The 18037-nt window shown below is 43.2% G+C and overlaps 1 protein-coding gene across 1 annotated transcript in view; it reads right to left on the minus strand.

Annotated features, from left to right (window-relative positions):
* LOC115540255 (complement C3) overlaps positions 1-18037 on the minus strand; it is a 78468-nt gene that overhangs the window by 15758 nt on the left and 44673 nt on the right. Inside the window, exons 17-30 of the mRNA XM_030351401.1 lie at positions 15062-15130; positions 14674-14871; positions 14294-14414; positions 14110-14198; positions 13789-13934; positions 13028-13234; positions 12825-12882; positions 12649-12738; positions 9569-9769; positions 8974-9046; positions 8681-8843; positions 8455-8550; positions 7992-8142; positions 7815-7900 (exon numbers count right to left, since the gene is read on the minus strand). Of these exons, the coding sequence (XP_030207261.1) occupies positions 7815-7900; positions 7992-8142; positions 8455-8550; positions 8681-8843; positions 8974-9046; positions 9569-9769; positions 12649-12738; positions 12825-12882; positions 13028-13234; positions 13789-13934; positions 14110-14198; positions 14294-14414; positions 14674-14871; positions 15062-15130 (1748 nt within the window). The remainder of the gene's footprint in view (positions 1-7814; positions 7901-7991; positions 8143-8454; positions 8551-8680; positions 8844-8973; positions 9047-9568; positions 9770-12648; positions 12739-12824; positions 12883-13027; positions 13235-13788; positions 13935-14109; positions 14199-14293; positions 14415-14673; positions 14872-15061; positions 15131-18037) is intronic.

An 18037-nucleotide genomic window follows, 5' to 3' on the forward strand; every position in this document is an offset into this window, starting at 1 on the left:
GGTGTGAACGGAAGTTCTGTAACGCGCTAGTTTGCGCTCATTCTGTTTCTGGACTTTGAGAGAGAAAGGTATGCATTCCTGTGCACATTTTTTGGGGGTTAATTAGTATGTAAATAGTATTTTTTCACTTACAATCAACGGTAATGAGGTTAACCGTAACTCGTTTGTGCTTTGTGCTACAATTCTCATGCATTTTGTTGTTCATTTCTGTGCATCAAACTGATTTGAATTCGCTGCACCTTTTGTCGTTCTATATATTGAGAGGGTGCACTTTTTACAAGATTTCCACCTCTGTTATGTCTTGATAATATTGTTGGTGATCAACAAGCGGAGTAAAGCATATTGATGAGAGACCTTTATTTTCATCACTGTTCTACTATTACTCAAATACAGGTATGTTGGGTTTTTATTTTCATCTAATTTTGTTTACTTTAATGTAGAATTGCACGCTATTTTGTACACCATTTTGAGTGTTTTTTGTACACATTTTTTTTAATGAAAAAAGTGTATGCAATGTTATTATGTTGGTCTCACACTCATTGTGCGAGTGTGTACAAAATGTTTTCATTCTGTTTCTGGAATTTGAGAGAGAAGGCGCAGTAGAGCATATTGAGACCTTTGTATTCATCACTGTTCTACTATCACTCAAATACAAATGCAGGCTGGTGATAAATATGCCGTCATCTACCCGGTCGTCGTAGTGTCTTCACTAACAATACACAAGGCAGAGTGAACGTCGCAGCTCACACACACACACACACACACACAGGACGCACGGACGCATACATATGTAACCTTGTAGTTTGCATTGTTTTAATTTTAATTTGCATGGTACTGTTGGGATTGATTATTTTGTTGTTTGGTACATGTGTTGCGATGACATGATATTGGTTCCGGCCCATCTTCTGTTTTGGCGGGGACAGTTGAGTGGGGTGAACAATTGAAAAGATTCAGCGAGCACATGATGTACTGTGTTGCCATGTTATTCATTATTTATGTCCCCACGATCCCGGAGTGACCTGAGGGCGCTACCTGAGCAGGAATAAGGGTTACACGTACACCGCAAGCACGCACATACACACCGCATACACACATCGCACACACACGCACATGCGCACGAACATACACGGAAACGCACACACACACACACACACGCCATCGCCACATGCGCAGTTAAGAACACACACTTGCGCGCACACACCGCAGCGACACTCACCCAGGTAAGACGTTATGTTTTTAAACATAACGGCTCCGCCATCAACGCACGCGCACACACCCTAGCGACACTCGCCGAGTTTTTAAACATAACCGCTCCGCCATCGACACACGTGCAGGGAGGAACACACACGCACGCGCACACACCGCAGTGACACTCGCCCAGGTAAGACGTTATGTTTTTAAACATAACCGTTCCCCCATCAACACGCGCACAGGTAAGAACACACACGCACGTGCACACACCGCAGCGACACTCGCCTAACTGTGCGTTCACACCGAACGCGAAATTTGTCGCCCGTTCGCGTTGTCGCCGAAGATTTGTCGCGCCACACATCATAATCTGTCGCTCTGCAAGTTTTGTCGAATTTGTTGCGCCACAACAAGATAACCACCATTGCATGTCTTTACCTTTTGTGGAAGAGGGAGAGACGTCAGAGGACCCGACGCAGTATATTCATAATATTGTAATGACCACGGAAGAGGCAGTGAATGAAGTATTGAATAGACAGATTTATTAGATAGGCCTACCTAATAAACCGTTGGAACACACAAGACCGGAAACATAGCAACGCCGGTAAACAAACCCTGAGAAGCCCAATCCCTATGAGAGCTCCACGCGCTACGGCCATCCGGAGGCGCAGAGAGCTTTTGGCCGTGATATTATATATACAAATATTATATTATATACTATTATATTATATATAGAGCTCCGGGAGTCGCAAACGGCAACATTCACTTTCTCCTCCATGCTGCAGTTCACCCAGGAATGCACTGCACTGAGTTTGACGGCTGAACGCTGATTGGCTGTTACGTTACACATGTCACTCAATGGCCACTCTGTTGAACGCTGATTGGCTGTCATCACACGAATTTCGCGTCAAAGTTGAAATATTTCAATTCGAGCAAATTTGTCGCGCCACAAATCCTCGTGAACACGCTCGCCTGTGCACGGCGAAAGTTTTGCGAAAAATTCGCCCGATACGCGTCTCTACGTTCACTTTGTATGGGATCCTGCCACCCCGTCGCATTTCGATACATACAGGGCAAACAGGTCCACAGACAACGCCATCGCCCTCAACCTCCACACTGCCCCGTCTCACCTGGACCAGAGGAACACATATGTGAGAATGCTATTTATTGACTACAGTTCAGCATTCAACCCCATTGTGACCTCCAAGCTCGCTTTGAAGTTCAGGGACCTCGGGCTCAACACCGCCCTTTGTGACTGGATCCTGAGCTTCCTGACGGGCAGAACTCAGGCAGTGCAGATAGGAAACGCCACATCGTCCACCCGAACTCTCAACACCGGCGCACCCCAGGGCTGCGTGCTCAGTCCTCTCCTCTACTCCCTGTTCGCACATGACTGCGTGGCCACACACAGCTCCAACACCATCGTCAAGGTTGCTGACGACACGACCGTCATCGGCCTGATCACCGACGGCGACGAGACGGCGTACAGAGAGGAGGTGAGAGCCCTGACATCTTGGTGCCAGGACAACAACCTCCAGCTCAACCTCAACAAAATTAATTAGCTGATTGTGGACTAAAGGAAGCGACAGGGAGCCGAGCATGGCCCCATCACCATCAACGGGACGACAGTAGAGTCAGCAGCCTCAAGTTCCTCGGGGTCCACATCTGCGAGGACCTGACCTGGACTCACCACACCGATGCCATCACAAAGACGGCAAGACAGCGGCTCTTCTTCCTCCGCAGGCTGCGGAGGTTTAACATGGACTCCAGGATACTCTGCAACTTCTACAGGTGCACCATAGAGAGTATCCTGAACGGCTCCGCCCTCAACCGTAAGAAATTACAGAGGGTGGTGAAAGCTGCCCATCACATTACCAGGACGGAGCTGCCATCTATGGAGGACCTCTACACTCAGCGCTGCAGGAAGAAGACTAACCGGATTATTAAAGACCCTCATCACCCCAGTAATAAACTGTTTCAGCTGCTCCCGCCTGGTAGACGCTACTGCAGCATCCGGTCTCGCACCACCAGACTCAGGGACAGTTTCATCCCACGGGCCATAAGACTACTGAACTCCTAAGCTACTTAGCTCACCACTATAACACTTTTTAACACTTTATAACTTGCCACTTTATACCAGTCGACATCTGAATAAACACTGTTTACATTTTATATTTATTTAGTTTTGCATTTAGGTCTCTGCTCTCCTACTTGTGTACCTCTTACTACACTTACTTTTTATTATTACAATTATTATTATATTTATTTATTTTATTATTTAAGTGTCAGCATTCCTACTTGTGATTCTCGTATACCTTTACGTTCTCTTATATTGCACTGTTGGAGGAGCCCAAGACTAAAGAATTTCATTGCCAGCGACTGCTCTGTAATTGTTGTGCATATGACAATAAAACCATCTTGAATCTTGAATCTTGTCAAAAAAATGGTTCAACGCGCCTATGCAGCTAGATGAGCCCGCCCAGTGGAGGTGTCTTGCTCCGCCCTGAAGGGGCGTATTTTCGATCATGATCGGCAAAGTTTTATACATTATCCCGCTTATTACACGATACAATAACTTCACATGGTGTGTCTTTTTACAATTTATTCGTTACCAGCATTCGTAGTGTTGATTAGCAGAGAAATAGTCTGCCAAAGACGTTGATGTCGCTTAGCAACCGAAGATGCTTGGGTTGACAAGTCACCGGATTCCTACCCATGCAAGTGAACGGAGCGTTCCACGACATTGAGAAGACCCGTGTAAAAATGGCTATAATATTTCTGTTTATGGCATAGATTTACCCTCAGATTAGGCCAATAAAGCAATGATTTAAAAAAAAAAAACACAAACGCTCGATCAAAGGCTCGGCCTGACCCGGCCCGAGGATAGTGGTGGGAAATATCAGCCCGACCTGGCCCCGGGCTTGGGCAGAGAATCTAAACTCTAGTGCATGACATCCTCCGTAGCCGCTCAAAGCTGGGTGAGTTCACCAACTCCTCATCGTTTCAGCACACACTGAATCGATGACTTGGTCGTCCATGTTCTTTCTGCTTCTGTGCATCGTCCATCTCTCTGCCAGTGACATCGGGTCAAGCTCAACGCTGATTGGCTATTGCGGCTAAGCGTCACGCGTCGGCGCGTCAAAAGTTGAACTCTGCGCGTTGGGCGCGTTATTTAGGTGCGTAAAACGCGTCTAACGCGCTGCTTTAGCCCGTGTAAGGCATCTACGCGCCTAAACCAATGGTTCCCTATGCAAATTTGCAGATTTTCAACACCTCTAACGCGCGTAGCTCATTCAGTGCGGCCGTACCTTAAGACGTTAAGAAAATTAGCGAGTTTTAGTGTTCCTGCCCCAAAATGTGTTCGCACATGGCCAGCTCTACATTGCCTTTAGCAGAGGCAAGCGTGCCAGAGGTGTAAGGGTGTTTGTTGGAGAAAACAAGGACGGCCTGACAGACAACATTGTGTATTGAGAACTGCACTAAGTGCACTGTGGCCGACGATAAATATTGCACTTATGACATTTTTTGCAATGCAATTTACCTTGTGGTTGGGTCTACTTATTTATTAGGTGCTTTTATCTCGCACTTGGTACAGTGAGAGGAGTTGCTCTAGATTACATTGTACATATGAGCGATGACAATCAATGGATTCTGAATCAAACTTATGACCCAGTAGAGGTTGAGCGCCAAGCACGCATGGAAACTCTAGTATTTATATATATACTGACACAAATATAGGTGAGACCAAGAACATTGGCTTTCTTGTGTTTCATTATGTATCCTAATTTATCTTTTTTTAAATTGTCGTCTTCTGTTGGACTTCTGTGCTAGTCATGGATTGTCTATAACAATCTTATCGGTCTATAATTAACCATCAGTGTTGGGAGTAACGCGTTACAGTAACGATATTACCTTTTTGGGTAATAAAGTAAAGTAACGCATTACATTTAAAATATCGGTAAGGGTAAACATTTTCCCGTTACCTGAACAAGTGTTATACCGACATGGAATCGAAGCTCAAAATAATTTTCGAGTCTTCCCTGGATAATGTGTCCACCACCGCGGACATTTGGTCCGCCAACAAAAAAAGTTACTTAGGAATGACGTTTGCACTGGATAGACAGCATTACTTTAAAACTTGAGAAGGCTGCTCTTGCCTGCAAGAGCGTGAGAGGAAGACACACTTACGATGTCATAGCTTGCGAAATAGATCAAGTTCATTCAGCCTTTGGACCACATAAAGTAACAGCATATGTCACCGCCGCTCAAGTGCATTTCAGTTTTAATTGTATTGGATAAAGTGACATTTTATGTTTTTCATTGACCACTTGATTTTGTTCTCATGTTTCCCAAAACCTGTGTTTTGAAAGTTATGTGTTGCTACTGATTGACCTAACCACAGCCTAATTTATCCGGTTGTTTGTGGATTTTACAGTGATTTCTTTGTGCGGACAGGGATATTATTATTTCATATGGTTTTATATGCTATTTTGCATAGATTTATACAATAAACACTCAGTAATGATAGGGCTATGTCTGGAGCAGGCCTCCGTCCTTGGGATCTTTAACTCACACCTCCGGCCGAGCGGTTCTGACATCCCCGTGGAGGTTCGGGGCATTGAGCCAGAGTGGGCAGTGTTCAAAAACTTCCATTGCTGAAGCTGCGATGATAAGCTGTGGCCTCAAGGACTTAGTTGCCTCAAGGGGCGGTTACGCTCGGACACCGTGGTGGACACCGGTGGTCAGGGAAGCCGTCGGACTGAAGATGGAGGCCTTCTGGGATATGTTATCCCGGAGGACTCCTGAGGCAGTGGCAGGGTACCGACAGGTTCGAAGGGACGCAGTCGCTGCCGTGTCAGAGGGAAAGCAGCGGGTGTGGGAGATGTTCGGAGAGGCCATGGAGAAAGACTTTTGGTCGGCATCAAAGTGTTTCTGGAAAACAATCCAGCACCTCAGGAGGGGGAAACGGGGAACCATCCAACTGAGGAGGTAGACGAATGCTGGAAGGATCACTTTGAGAAACTCCTGAATCAGACTAACAGGCCCTCTATTAAGGAGGCAGAGCTCGAGGTCACACCTCAGCCTCCCTGGGAAAGTCCACTCCAAGTTGCTGGAAAGGAGGGTTCAGCAGATAGACGAACCTCAGATTGAAGGAGTACAATGCGGTTTCCGCCCCGCACGTGAAACTTCGGACCAGGTCAATCTCGCAAGGATCCTTCGTTCCTTTTCGCAAGGTCAGTTACGTTCTTGGTTGGTGTTGACCTCCACCAGGGCTGCACTTTGTTACCAAACCTGTTTGTGATATTCATGGGCATGATATCGAGGCAAAGTCGTGGTGGGGAAGGGTTCCAGTTTGATGATCTGAGGATCCCATCACTGCTTTTTGCAAATGGTGGGGTCCTGATGGCATCATTGGCCTGTGACCTTCAGCACACACTGGATCGGCTTGCAGCCGAGTGAAAAGCGGCTGGGATGAGGATCAGCACCACTAAATCTGAGGCCTTGAATCTAAACCGTAGGATTGGCTACTCCAGGTAGGAAATGAGTCCTTAGCCAAAGTAATGAGTTCAAGAACCTCAGGGTCTTGTTCGCAGGTGTGGGGACAATAGAGCGTTAGATTGGCCGGAGAATCTGAGCAGTGGGGGCGGTATTGCATTCGCTTTACCGCACTGACGAAGAGAGAGCTGAGCCGGAAGGTAAAGCTCTCGATCTACCGATCTTCGATCTTCTTTTCCTACCCTCACCTATGGTCATGAAGGATGGGTGATGACCGAAAGGATGAGATTGCGTGTACAAGGCGAAATGGGTTTTCTCAGGTGAGTGGCTGGCGTCTCCCTTAGGATTAGGGTGAAAAGATCAGCCATTCATGAGGAACTCGGAGCAGAGCCGAGGAGTCGGTTGAGGTGATTCCACACGTCCACACAAACCGCGCCGCTGGCTGGTTCCCGACATGGTCAGCGCACCACTTAATTAAGGGACTGCCGACCAACTTTACCCTATTCTGGGATCAAAATATATCAAATAAAGTTTACCCCTAATGTACTGTAGATACACGGACATAGCCTTGACCCAAATCCTGCATACAAACTTTCCTTTACATTGGGACAACCTTTGATGACAGAGCAGCTGAGAAATGCAACCTACAACAGCTGCAGCCTAGGCTTTGGGACGCACCTATTTCTTGCTGCAAATGGGCTGTCACAACCCTCACTCTCCGTCTGCTGGTTCTCCTTTTGTTTGCCTATCGTAGCTGATGTGGTGCAACTGTCCATGTTGCCCCTGCATGTTTTATAGGGTTACCAAAAGCCAACCACAGAGGCAGGTCAGCAATTGATTTAAGTTCCTTAATGGTTAGGTTTTTTGCCTTTGTTGTGCTTTTTGGGTTTAGCGTTTGTGTTTGATTTACTCCGCACTGATTATCCAGATTGAATGTTAAATCCTTAAATTGTTAAATTCTTACTCTCCTTTATAATTTCAGTTAGGTGTGGACTCCCTCTTTTTTATGATTGTTTAGCCTAGTCGTAACAAATTTATGATGTGTATGACAATTTTCAGCACATTACTAGTGTCCGAAAAAGTGGGCCAATTTGAATATAGCTTAAGTGTCCTAGAAGGACAATGCTCACCTTGACCTTGACCAGAGCTAAAAGAGCATAGGCTGTTGCCTCCAGTGTAAAGAGTTCATGATTGGCCACTGGCCAGTGGGTAGAGTCTGAGGAACGCAAAGGGGACAAGACAATTATGAATGTGACTGATGGCCACCGATATATTTCTGTGACGTTTTGGACAGGAGGCGGGAAAACCTTCGGATGCAAATCTGTAGAGGATCTCCTTGTTTAACTTATTTTCGTTGGCCAGTGCATAGGATACCATTGCAACGGCATATGGGTTGGTCAGGGATGGTAGGTGCCTCTCCAGGTAACCCACAGCTGCGATTTCGCTTCCTCTCAATCTCTTATGAATGCAAAAAAAAAATTGTTTGACACTGAGAATGATTGTAAAGTACACATGAAATGAGGCGGTTGACAATAACTTATTACTTTTCATCATTACATCATTCTTCACCTTCAATTTGAAATACTATGTTGGAGATATCTAACATGAGGTTGCTAATGGCCGTTGATATCAAGGTTTAAAAATGTGTTTTCTCATCAATTACCTACATAAATAGATATAAACTAACTATTTCACTAAAGAAAATAAACACTTACACTTTCTATTTTCTAAAAGATCAAAGAGAGCTACAGGAACTAATATGATACTCACACTAACAACGTCCTCACAAATGGGCCGTGCTTCCTGAATCGCAATGAGCGAGAAAGCCGTCATAGAGGCATCAGAGTCCGAGCCACGAATACCCACCTATGTGTACACAAGAGTGAGCAGGCAGACAAAATCATGGTTATCAATACCTTGATAACAAACTACACATCAATCAGAAATAATATACATACAAATATGTGTAGACATATTTTTTAACTTCTGTACTCACCATTATCCTTCCATCGGATACTACTCCAACCTCGCCGAATGACCCATCACTCTTCTGTGAGTTTATAATCACCCAATTGATGGCATCACAAAGAATATATTTTTCGACTTTTGAAGACAGTTTATAGGCAATAGCAAACACCTTTGCAACATAAGCAGTCAGCCTGTGGTAGGAGGAGAGTAGTAAACAGGGAATTTGCAAGCTCAATCATAATTCAGTGAGCATGCAAGACCAGAACTGGGTTAATTTGTATTTATTTTCAAATTAAAGACGTCATCGTGTCCATGCTGTACCATGAGCTGGGAGCTCCTTGAAAAATCGTATAAGATCCATCCCTCTTACGATACTTAAGCTGAGTCTGGTACCCTGATCACAGGGACAAAAACGTTGGTTTTCAAAGCGCATTATGGGGCCGATCACACAGGACCGCGTCGGAAATGCTAGAACAGTGTTTGCTCATAGCCCTTGTGGAGCAGGGCTCCAGTGTGCACAATTGTGCTACATAAATGTAAAAAAGGGACTCAACAAGAGCCCATCTCCTAAGAATGCTTTAATTTCTGAATTAACTATTATCCCTTCACTGCCAAAATCCGCTTCTCATCAATTTGTTCGGTGTTCTCTTCTGTTTACAGCTGCTCCACGGACCTTCCTCAAAGGAGAAATATTTAAACGTTCATGCATTTGTCAAAGACGAGAGTTGTGTCCTCAGAAGGCCAATCAGGCCGGTTGTACCATTGGAAAACAATGCTAAAGTGGGCGTTGCGTGTGATCAGCCCCTAGAGCAATATCAACAAGCACTATCAATTTGAGGAAATACGTTCTAACTACATTCAAAAGAAACACTCTCAGAGCAACATTGACGAAAAAAAGATGTGTATAAAGCTGTACCTGAACTGATATATCCAAGGGCAACATCACGTTTTGAAGTTCCCACTCTATCCCACTGATTTGTTTTGTCCAAATACGTTGTAGCAATAACCGGCAGAGACATTCTGGCCACGTTCTGCTCTCCGCAGCCAGATGGCTGTTTGATTAGACTGCTCATATATGATCCATCGAGGACCTTCTCGACAAGCATCTGCACACCGCCTATACATATACAGTGCATAACACACACACAGCAACCATGCACACACAAACAAAGACAGAAAAATGACATGTTAAGATGCTCACCAACAATAGTTGAGGGCAGAGCTATTGAGAGAGCTCAAAAACTTCAACAAGTTCATGATCCTTGAACGTCACGTGGTTCACATAGACGGCTGTTCACGGACGTGCTTGGCAGGCCATTTGAATCTGATTTCAATGTGTAAATACAGAGACAAAAGACTGGGATTTTTGGTAAGAATGAGTCAGAAATTCATCGATTTACAATATTAATACAGCACAACAACAACAACAACGTGTATGCTGTTATGTCAATGTTTTTTTTTAAAAAGTACAGTAAAACTTTCTGATATTACAGAACAGCTAAAATTAGCTAACTTGTTGACAAAAAGAACATTACCTTGCTTAAAGTGTGCGATGCTGTTTATTGCTTTGAATAATTTACTTTTTAATTTTGTTTTCAAACTTCTTTGGTAAAGTCAAGAGCATTGACATCCAAATGTTTATTGATATATTTAGAGAGGGGAAGGGAAGGAATGTTTCAAAATTATGATTGCATGGTTCATTCATGGTTGTTTCAGTAATCCCATGGTTACTAAGGGCCTAACTAATATAAATAAGGTAATGACTAATATTATAGTGATACGTAAAATTTTGGAATTGGCCAGAAGGAGACTGACTGGTCAATAGCGACAATGGACTTGCAGCAGAAGCAAGACAATACTAATTGTGTTGTCTTTAGGAGATCCATTGCAAATAATCTGAATTAAATTACTCTTTATGGTGACAATTCTTGACAGGGTTCTCAAGCTTCCTGGAAAACCCTGATTTTATAAATGTTGTTTTCTAGTCATGGAAAATGTCCAAATTGATGACATAGAACTAGAACACATCTTTGAAAAATGCGAAGTTACACAAAAAAAAATTCACCCACCCACTAGGTTTTCAAGTTGTCTCTGAAAGGTAATGAGCCAGCTTGCAATGCTTTTCTTCCAAAACGACCCATACCAACGTTTTACCCCCCAATCGACTGTTCGAAGAAACAGCAATATGTTACGTAAGTCAATGTTCTGTCTTGCCCAAGCAAAATGGATGAGATCTATTTTATTCATTTACATTTAAATTTAGGGCATTTAACCGACGCTTTTATCCAAAGCGACTTACAATAAGTACATTTGTCATAAGAAGTGCAACAATATATCGCTGTCGGTACAGAAAGGATGTTCATAGAACCAAGTGCAAGTACAACAATCGCTAGGCTAACCAATTCCCCGTGTCACAGCAATGATAGCAGCTACTGCAGTTGCTACACAGTTAAGTACTATAATACAATACAACACAATACCATACAGTGTACAATGGTGCCCAGAAGGGGGAGGGTGGCTATGCAGAGTCAAGGTGGACTCTGAATAGGTGAGTCTTGAGTCTTTTTCGGAAGATAGTGAGCGACTCTGCAGTCCTGAGAACGGCAGGGAGCTCGTTCCACCACTGAGGTCCCAAAACCGAGAAAAGTTGTGACTTTGCTGATCGACCTTTGCTAGCTCTTAGCGATGGCGGTACCAGACGTCCAGCTGAGGTAGTTGAGCGGAGGGATCGAGCTGGGGTGTGTGGCTTTGGCGATAGTTGGAGGTAGGCAGGGGCAGTACCATCGACTGCCTTGTATGCCAGTACCATCGCCTTAAATTTGATGCGAGCTACTACAGGGAGCCCGTGGTGGTCCCGGAAGAGGGGGGTCACATGGGTGAACTTCGGTAGGTTGAACATGAGGCGCGCTGCTACATTCTGGATGCGCTGCAAAGGTTTAATCGCAGAGGCAGGAAGTCCAGCCAGGAGTGAGTTGCAGTAGTCGAGGCGGGAGATGACCAGTGATTGGACTAGAAGCTGAGCTGCTTCCCTTGTGAGGAAGGGCCGGATTCTGCGGATGTTGTAAAGTGCAAATCTGCAGGATCGGGTCACAGCAGTGATGTTTGCGGTGCAGCATAACTGATTGTCCAAAACACACCAAGGTTTCTGGCAGTTGGAGAAGGAGATACAGTGATGTTCTCAACGGTGGCCAGTAAGGCCATGTGTGGGAAATCTTTCCCTGGGATTAGGAGGAGCTCGGTTTTGTTGAGGTTAATCCTCAGGTGATGAGCAGTTGTCCAGGTGCTGACGTCCGCCAGACATTCCGATATGTGTATTGCAATCAGGGCTTTATCAGATGAGGGGAAAGAGAGAAATAGCTGAGTGTCGTCAGCATAGCAGTGATAGGAAAAGCTGTGTGATGCATTTACAGAGCCCAGAGATCTGGTATAGAGGGAGAACTGAAGAGGCCCCAGTACAGAGCCTTGAGGGACACCAGTTTCAAGCATGCATGGTTTGGACAAGGAGCCATTCCATGTCACTTGATAGGTGCAGTTCATCAGGTAAGATGTGAACCAGGAAAGAGCAGATTCAGCGATGTCAAGTTCGGCAAGAGTGGCAAGGAGGATCTGGTGGTTCACCGTGTCAAATGCTGCGGACAGGTCGAGGAGAATGAGAACCGATGAGAGGGATGAGGCTCTGGCAGCAAGGAGGGACTCAGTCACCGCGAGGAGAACCGTCTCAGTGGAGTGTGCCTTCTTGAAGCCTGACTTGTTAGGGTCAAGCAGGTTGTTAGATGAGAGATAGGAGGACAGTTGGTTAGCAATGGCACGTTACAGTGTTTTAGAGAGGAATGAAAGAAGAGATACCGGTCTATAGTTCTGGATGTCGGTGCTATTAAGAGTTGGTTTTTTGAGGAGAGGCTTTATTCTGGCAGTCTTGAATTATTATTATATTATTAGTCAGGGGAATATGCAACATTTTAAGATAGTTTAAGCATTCAAATGCTTGCAGCTTACCTGTAACGAATATCTGTGTGTCTGAAGGTGTTTTTGGAAGAATATCTTTTACATCAATTGGAATTGTAATATTCTCCACCTGTACACCATCTGGAAGTGTAATACAGTTTTGGACACAGATCATCAACATGATCAATTCTATGTTCATGATGTTTGTTTGTGTGTATAAAGCTCACTGTATTTTGCAGGACTCAGGTCTTTAGACACAATTTTTATGACCAGTGTTCCCTGAGGCTGTGAAAAAGGAACCTGGGGTTATTACACTTGTCAACATTGGCCAATAACTTTAGACGTTGAGTAAATAGTAATTAAGCAACACAAAGTATGTGAATTGAAAACATAACGAAATATGTTTAGATAGAAAATGAAGTTCACATACCACAACTTTGAAAACCTTCCGTATGCCGTAATTTCTATCCATTGTGGAAGCCTTGATCTCAATGGGTATTGTCCCATGCTGCATCGGGATTATGACAAATGGCACAGAGCGTGTGCTCTCAGAAGCAACCTTGACTGTCTGGGTGTACTTTCCTTTATTTGAGGCTGAACTGCACACATTCTCAGTCTCTATAAGATGTATCTGGACCTTTGAATGATAGCAAAGACAGAAGTGTTGAAAGAAATCAGGAAAAACATTTTTAGGAAGATGGAGAGAAGCAATATTCAAGTAAATGTATTCTATTTTATTGTATTTTTTTTGTTGCAATAAATATTTTATTTGACTTGATGCTATATGTGATATTGTTAAGGGCTATAATTTGGGTTTCATTTGTTGAAATGTCTCATTTGTTGAAATGTCATGGCCATCTGTCAGCCATTATCGAGGGAAATGCTCTGCGAGAACATCTGTTCTGGTTGACTGCCTCTGTATGAGTCCAATTAGGTTTTGACCACTCTCAGCTAATTTCTTGGCTTCTGCTCCCTGATTGGTTAGAGGAACCCCATCTTGCCTATCAATTTCAAACACACATGCATCATTATCATAGCTCCATCACAGGTGTGTGAATGCAACACTTCTCAATGTCAGAGAAGAAAGTATGTGAGGGTGCATTCCCCCATCCTTCCTGAACCTAGTGGCACTTATCCGGCTACATCTATGTATAGCATATAGCCAATAGAACCAATAGCATTCTGACTTACTGTGATCTCCTCATGTAGATAGTTATGAAGGATTGCCTTTATTTCGATTTGTTCTCCACGGACAGCTGAATAGGGTAGTCTAAGATCTATGAAGAAATCCTTCCGGACAATCGGTCCGATCTTTAATGTGTCATCTATACAGATACCTTTAATAAGAACAGGGGAGACAGGAATGAATAATGTGACCACAACGAAATGAAAGGAAAAATGTCAGCATGTATAAGATAAGAAGGTAATAAGGAAAAAAGCTCATGAGGCAAAATGGAAATGGAACGTGCTGGATACAAGGCACATGCACAGGCTAAAGAGAGGAAGGGTCACCCTTTGTCGGGGAGAGACTGATTCCAGTGAGATGCCAGGTGGTGATTGTGTCTGGGAGCGCAAGACGTTTCACCAAAGAGGTTGTTCTACTAAAATATGGGAGAGACGTAAAAACAAGACGTAAATACATAAAAACAGACATAAAATGTGCATCCTGAATGTTTAAATACTTCCGTTGCCTCACCAGTTAGGTTTGTGTTCAGGGCAAAGAGGGAGTTTGTGATCAGTCCATAGCCAGCTCTCGGGGAATACGGTACGAGAAGATATGTCGTCAGAGTCAATGAATTCATGTTTTTTTTCCTCACCTAGCATGTCAGATGAAAATGGTTAGATTTAGTAATGGCAAAATGGCCTTATATCTTATTAACAAATCCATTTCTTTTTTCGTATTTGGCAATTCATTATTCCTTTTTTTATTCCTTCAATCTCTTCATCCCTCCATGATGTGGTTGGTCAAGGCAGTCTGAAACCAGACCTCAGTGCCTGTGTCTTTATTCTATTGCCCTTATTATCAAAGATTACCCAATGCCATCCAAGTCCATTCTCTTCATCCCCAATACTTACTGCGAGCCAGGGAGAGGGCTTCAGTTCTACTTTCAGTTCGTAGTTTGGTTAGCTCTTGGCAACACTTGAGGAAGGCATCAGCACAGGCTTTCCCATCTGAGATGTACTCCATGCGCCGCTCACAGCTGTACGAAAGCGGCGTTTCCGCCATCCCATCCAAACAACACTGGCGCAGCAAGCTGTCTTTGTAATCACTCACTGAGAGGGAAACAGAGCAGAGGTGAATGCAAAGGTGTTGAAAGGGAAAGTTACGTGAATAATAGTAAATTATCAAGTGTTAGATTACATATATATTCAAATTTACAATGCTGAATTGCTGGAGCGAACTTGGTATTACAGAGAGATAACTATGCTGTACAAACAAATCACTTGGCTGTATTTTACTCACAGAGTGTAGTTCTAACATCGGGTATAGCAGATGCCCGCTTCTTCCTTATTGAAGATGGACATTTTAATCCTGGAACAGAACAATGTAATATACTCAACCCAACAAAATTGTATTTACACAAATTCGACACAAAATAATAAACAAAATAAACAGAATCAGAGTAGTGTCAATATAGGTAGGAGTTAATCATCATCGATACATATTTCCGACAATATATATATATATGAGCATTAAAAATAATAATAATATTTGCATGAAGATTTTCTATGTTTCTTAATTTGCCTGCTTTGACTCAGTACGTAAGTAACTTAACTCAACAAAGCGTCTAGTATAGCACAGAGAACCAATTTAGCCAATAACAACGTCCGGGACACAGAGCAATCAGTCAAAAAAAATTCAAAGAGCACACCCCTCAAAAAAAGGGGAAGTTTGAGTAGGTTATATTCTCTCTCAAATTCTTATTTTTGTTTGTGATTTATGACGTTTTGTTTGATAATAATAACACATCTGATTCCATGTTAGACCAAGAATGGCTAGCCCCTGCACAATTCTATGCCTCTGGAGAAGTTGATAATGAATTATTGGATTTAATTACCCCATTAAAACAAGTATTGATGCAGGTGTATGTCACAGGTTCTCAGGTAGAGGACCCATGAACAGATATGATTCCTGTTTAAACAGGAGAAAGATGGAGACAGGCCACTGGTGCTTCTGTTCAGTGCAGCTCCGCTCATTTCAGTGGTCAATTTTCAAAATATATCAATTTCTTAACCTTGTCATTTTTACACTGCCAAATATGCCCATCTTATGCATGACGCCTTTTTTCCCCGGCATTGTCCGCGTGTTTACACTGCTCAAGGTAAATTGCCGGCTTGAGCTACCACCCAATTTACCCTCCCAGACCCTATTGGCGGTTTCCTTTTGATGTAAATGCGGTTAGACGGCTCTGCGGTTCCGGGGGGGCTTGGGTAGAGGTGTTGCTGCGTTCGCATCGATATCAACTTCAGGAGTTCTAACTGGAGAGACCGTGAAATCTGCGAGCTGCTGACCATGTGAGAGAAGGTGATGTAGTCGCATTAAACGAAGATGGGGAAAGATGGTGCGATCTACGAGAAAAAAGCACAGGAACTTTCCTTACGAGGCTTTTGTCGGGAAAAAAAACAAGTGGTCAGCAAAATAAAGAATATGTGGGCAATATTGCACTTGTAAATACTTAATCGCGTTTGTAGGCTACATTCAGATGTGAACTCGCATGAGGGTGTCTTCATTCATAAAAAAATAAAAAAATTCGGGAGCATGCAAATTATTCGAATGATGTCTAGTCTCCGTGCGCAGCCCCGCATTCTCCAGTGAACCAAAAAAGCCGGCGCTGTGTCGTTGAAAACAGAGGCAAGACGGTGAAATTGCCGGGCGTGCCAAGCCGCGACCGAACCGGCTTGGCAGTGTCAAAATGCCTTGTGTCTTCTTTACTGTATAATAAATATTCATAATATCAAAAGAAAACAACATACATAGGCCTTGCCCTTGTAATCCTGAATTCAGTGTACCGCTGCATTTATTAAGCATCTTTCAGTCCATCAACTGAGCTAGTGTTTGCATTTAGTTAACTACCTAAAATAAAACATTATAATGAAATGCATAATATATAACTTCACTTGTTCCTTCATGTAACCTCACTTATCGTACAAATAAAAAGAAAAAGATTAGCAAAGTATAGTAAGACAATACGCTAAGAATTATTAAGCTATAGACTTTCAAAGTCAAACTTTTACAGTAGTGTCTAATTTCGCACCATGCACATTAAACGGTAACACACATAACTTCATTTAGAATAAAACTGTGGTAACACTTTATAATAAGGTGCCATAATAAATAGCCAACTACCTAACCCATTGTTAAAATGTGTTAATTGTTACAAAAATATCTATTTGGCACAGGTTAATAGTTTTTTCATCATAAATTAAACATTAGTTGTTTGCATAATCCTACCCTACCCCGACCCTTACCCTAACCCTAGCACACGGCCCTAACCCTAACATACAGCCCTAACCCTAACCCTAACACACAGCCCTAACCCTAACACACGACCCTAACCCTGACCAGCGACACACAACCAGCGGTCAGTGGAAAAAAACAAATGACTAGTTTGCTATTTATTATGCAACCCGGTATCACGCGATTTCGTGCTCATGCGCACAAACGTTAATCTGTGCGCATCGTGTCCCAGATCACGATTGTCCGACTTTTTTAGTGCTGCACAGAACGAAATTTAAACCAATGCATTCTGAATGGGAGCGTTCTCCGACAGTTAACGTAGTTTTTGAGGAGGTCTGCTAACAAATCTGAAATGTTGACATATATATAACTAGATAATAATACAGATATATAACTAGAGGGTGCACTGTACTATCTGCGCTCACCCCTTCTGAAGCTTCTCTCTCTCTCTCTCGCTCTCTTTCTCTGTCCCTCCCTTTCTCTCTTTCTCTCTCTCGTTTCGTTTTGTGGAGCACGTCAATTTTCGGAGAACTCTCCTATTCAGAATGCATTGGTTTACATTTCGTTCTGTGTAGCACTAAAAAAGTCGGACAATCGTAATCTGGGACACGATTCAATAGATTAACATTTGTTTGCACGAGCACGAAATCGCGTGATACCGGGTTGTTATTATGGCACCTGATTATAAAGTGTTACCAAAACTGTTATAGAACGGCAAATAGTATTCAACCCAGAATTAATGTAGTGGGGCAAGAAACTGTATATCATGCTTGGATCATGCATTGACCTCAATGAAACATTTACAGCGGCCGCCATCATAAGTCACACGAGACACGAGACAAGAGAAGAATGCGATTTTGTTCACAAAACAATATAAATGTACCCACTACCTTTCCAAAATCAATCTTACAATATATTCAAATATGGGGCATCATGGGGATGTACTTAAGTTTTAACATTTCGCAAACCTGTTTTAACAGG

Source organism: Gadus morhua, chromosome 3, assembly GCF_902167405.1.
Source record: "Gadus morhua chromosome 3, gadMor3.0, whole genome shotgun sequence".
Lineage (NCBI taxonomy): Eukaryota > Metazoa > Chordata > Actinopteri > Gadiformes > Gadidae > Gadus > Gadus morhua.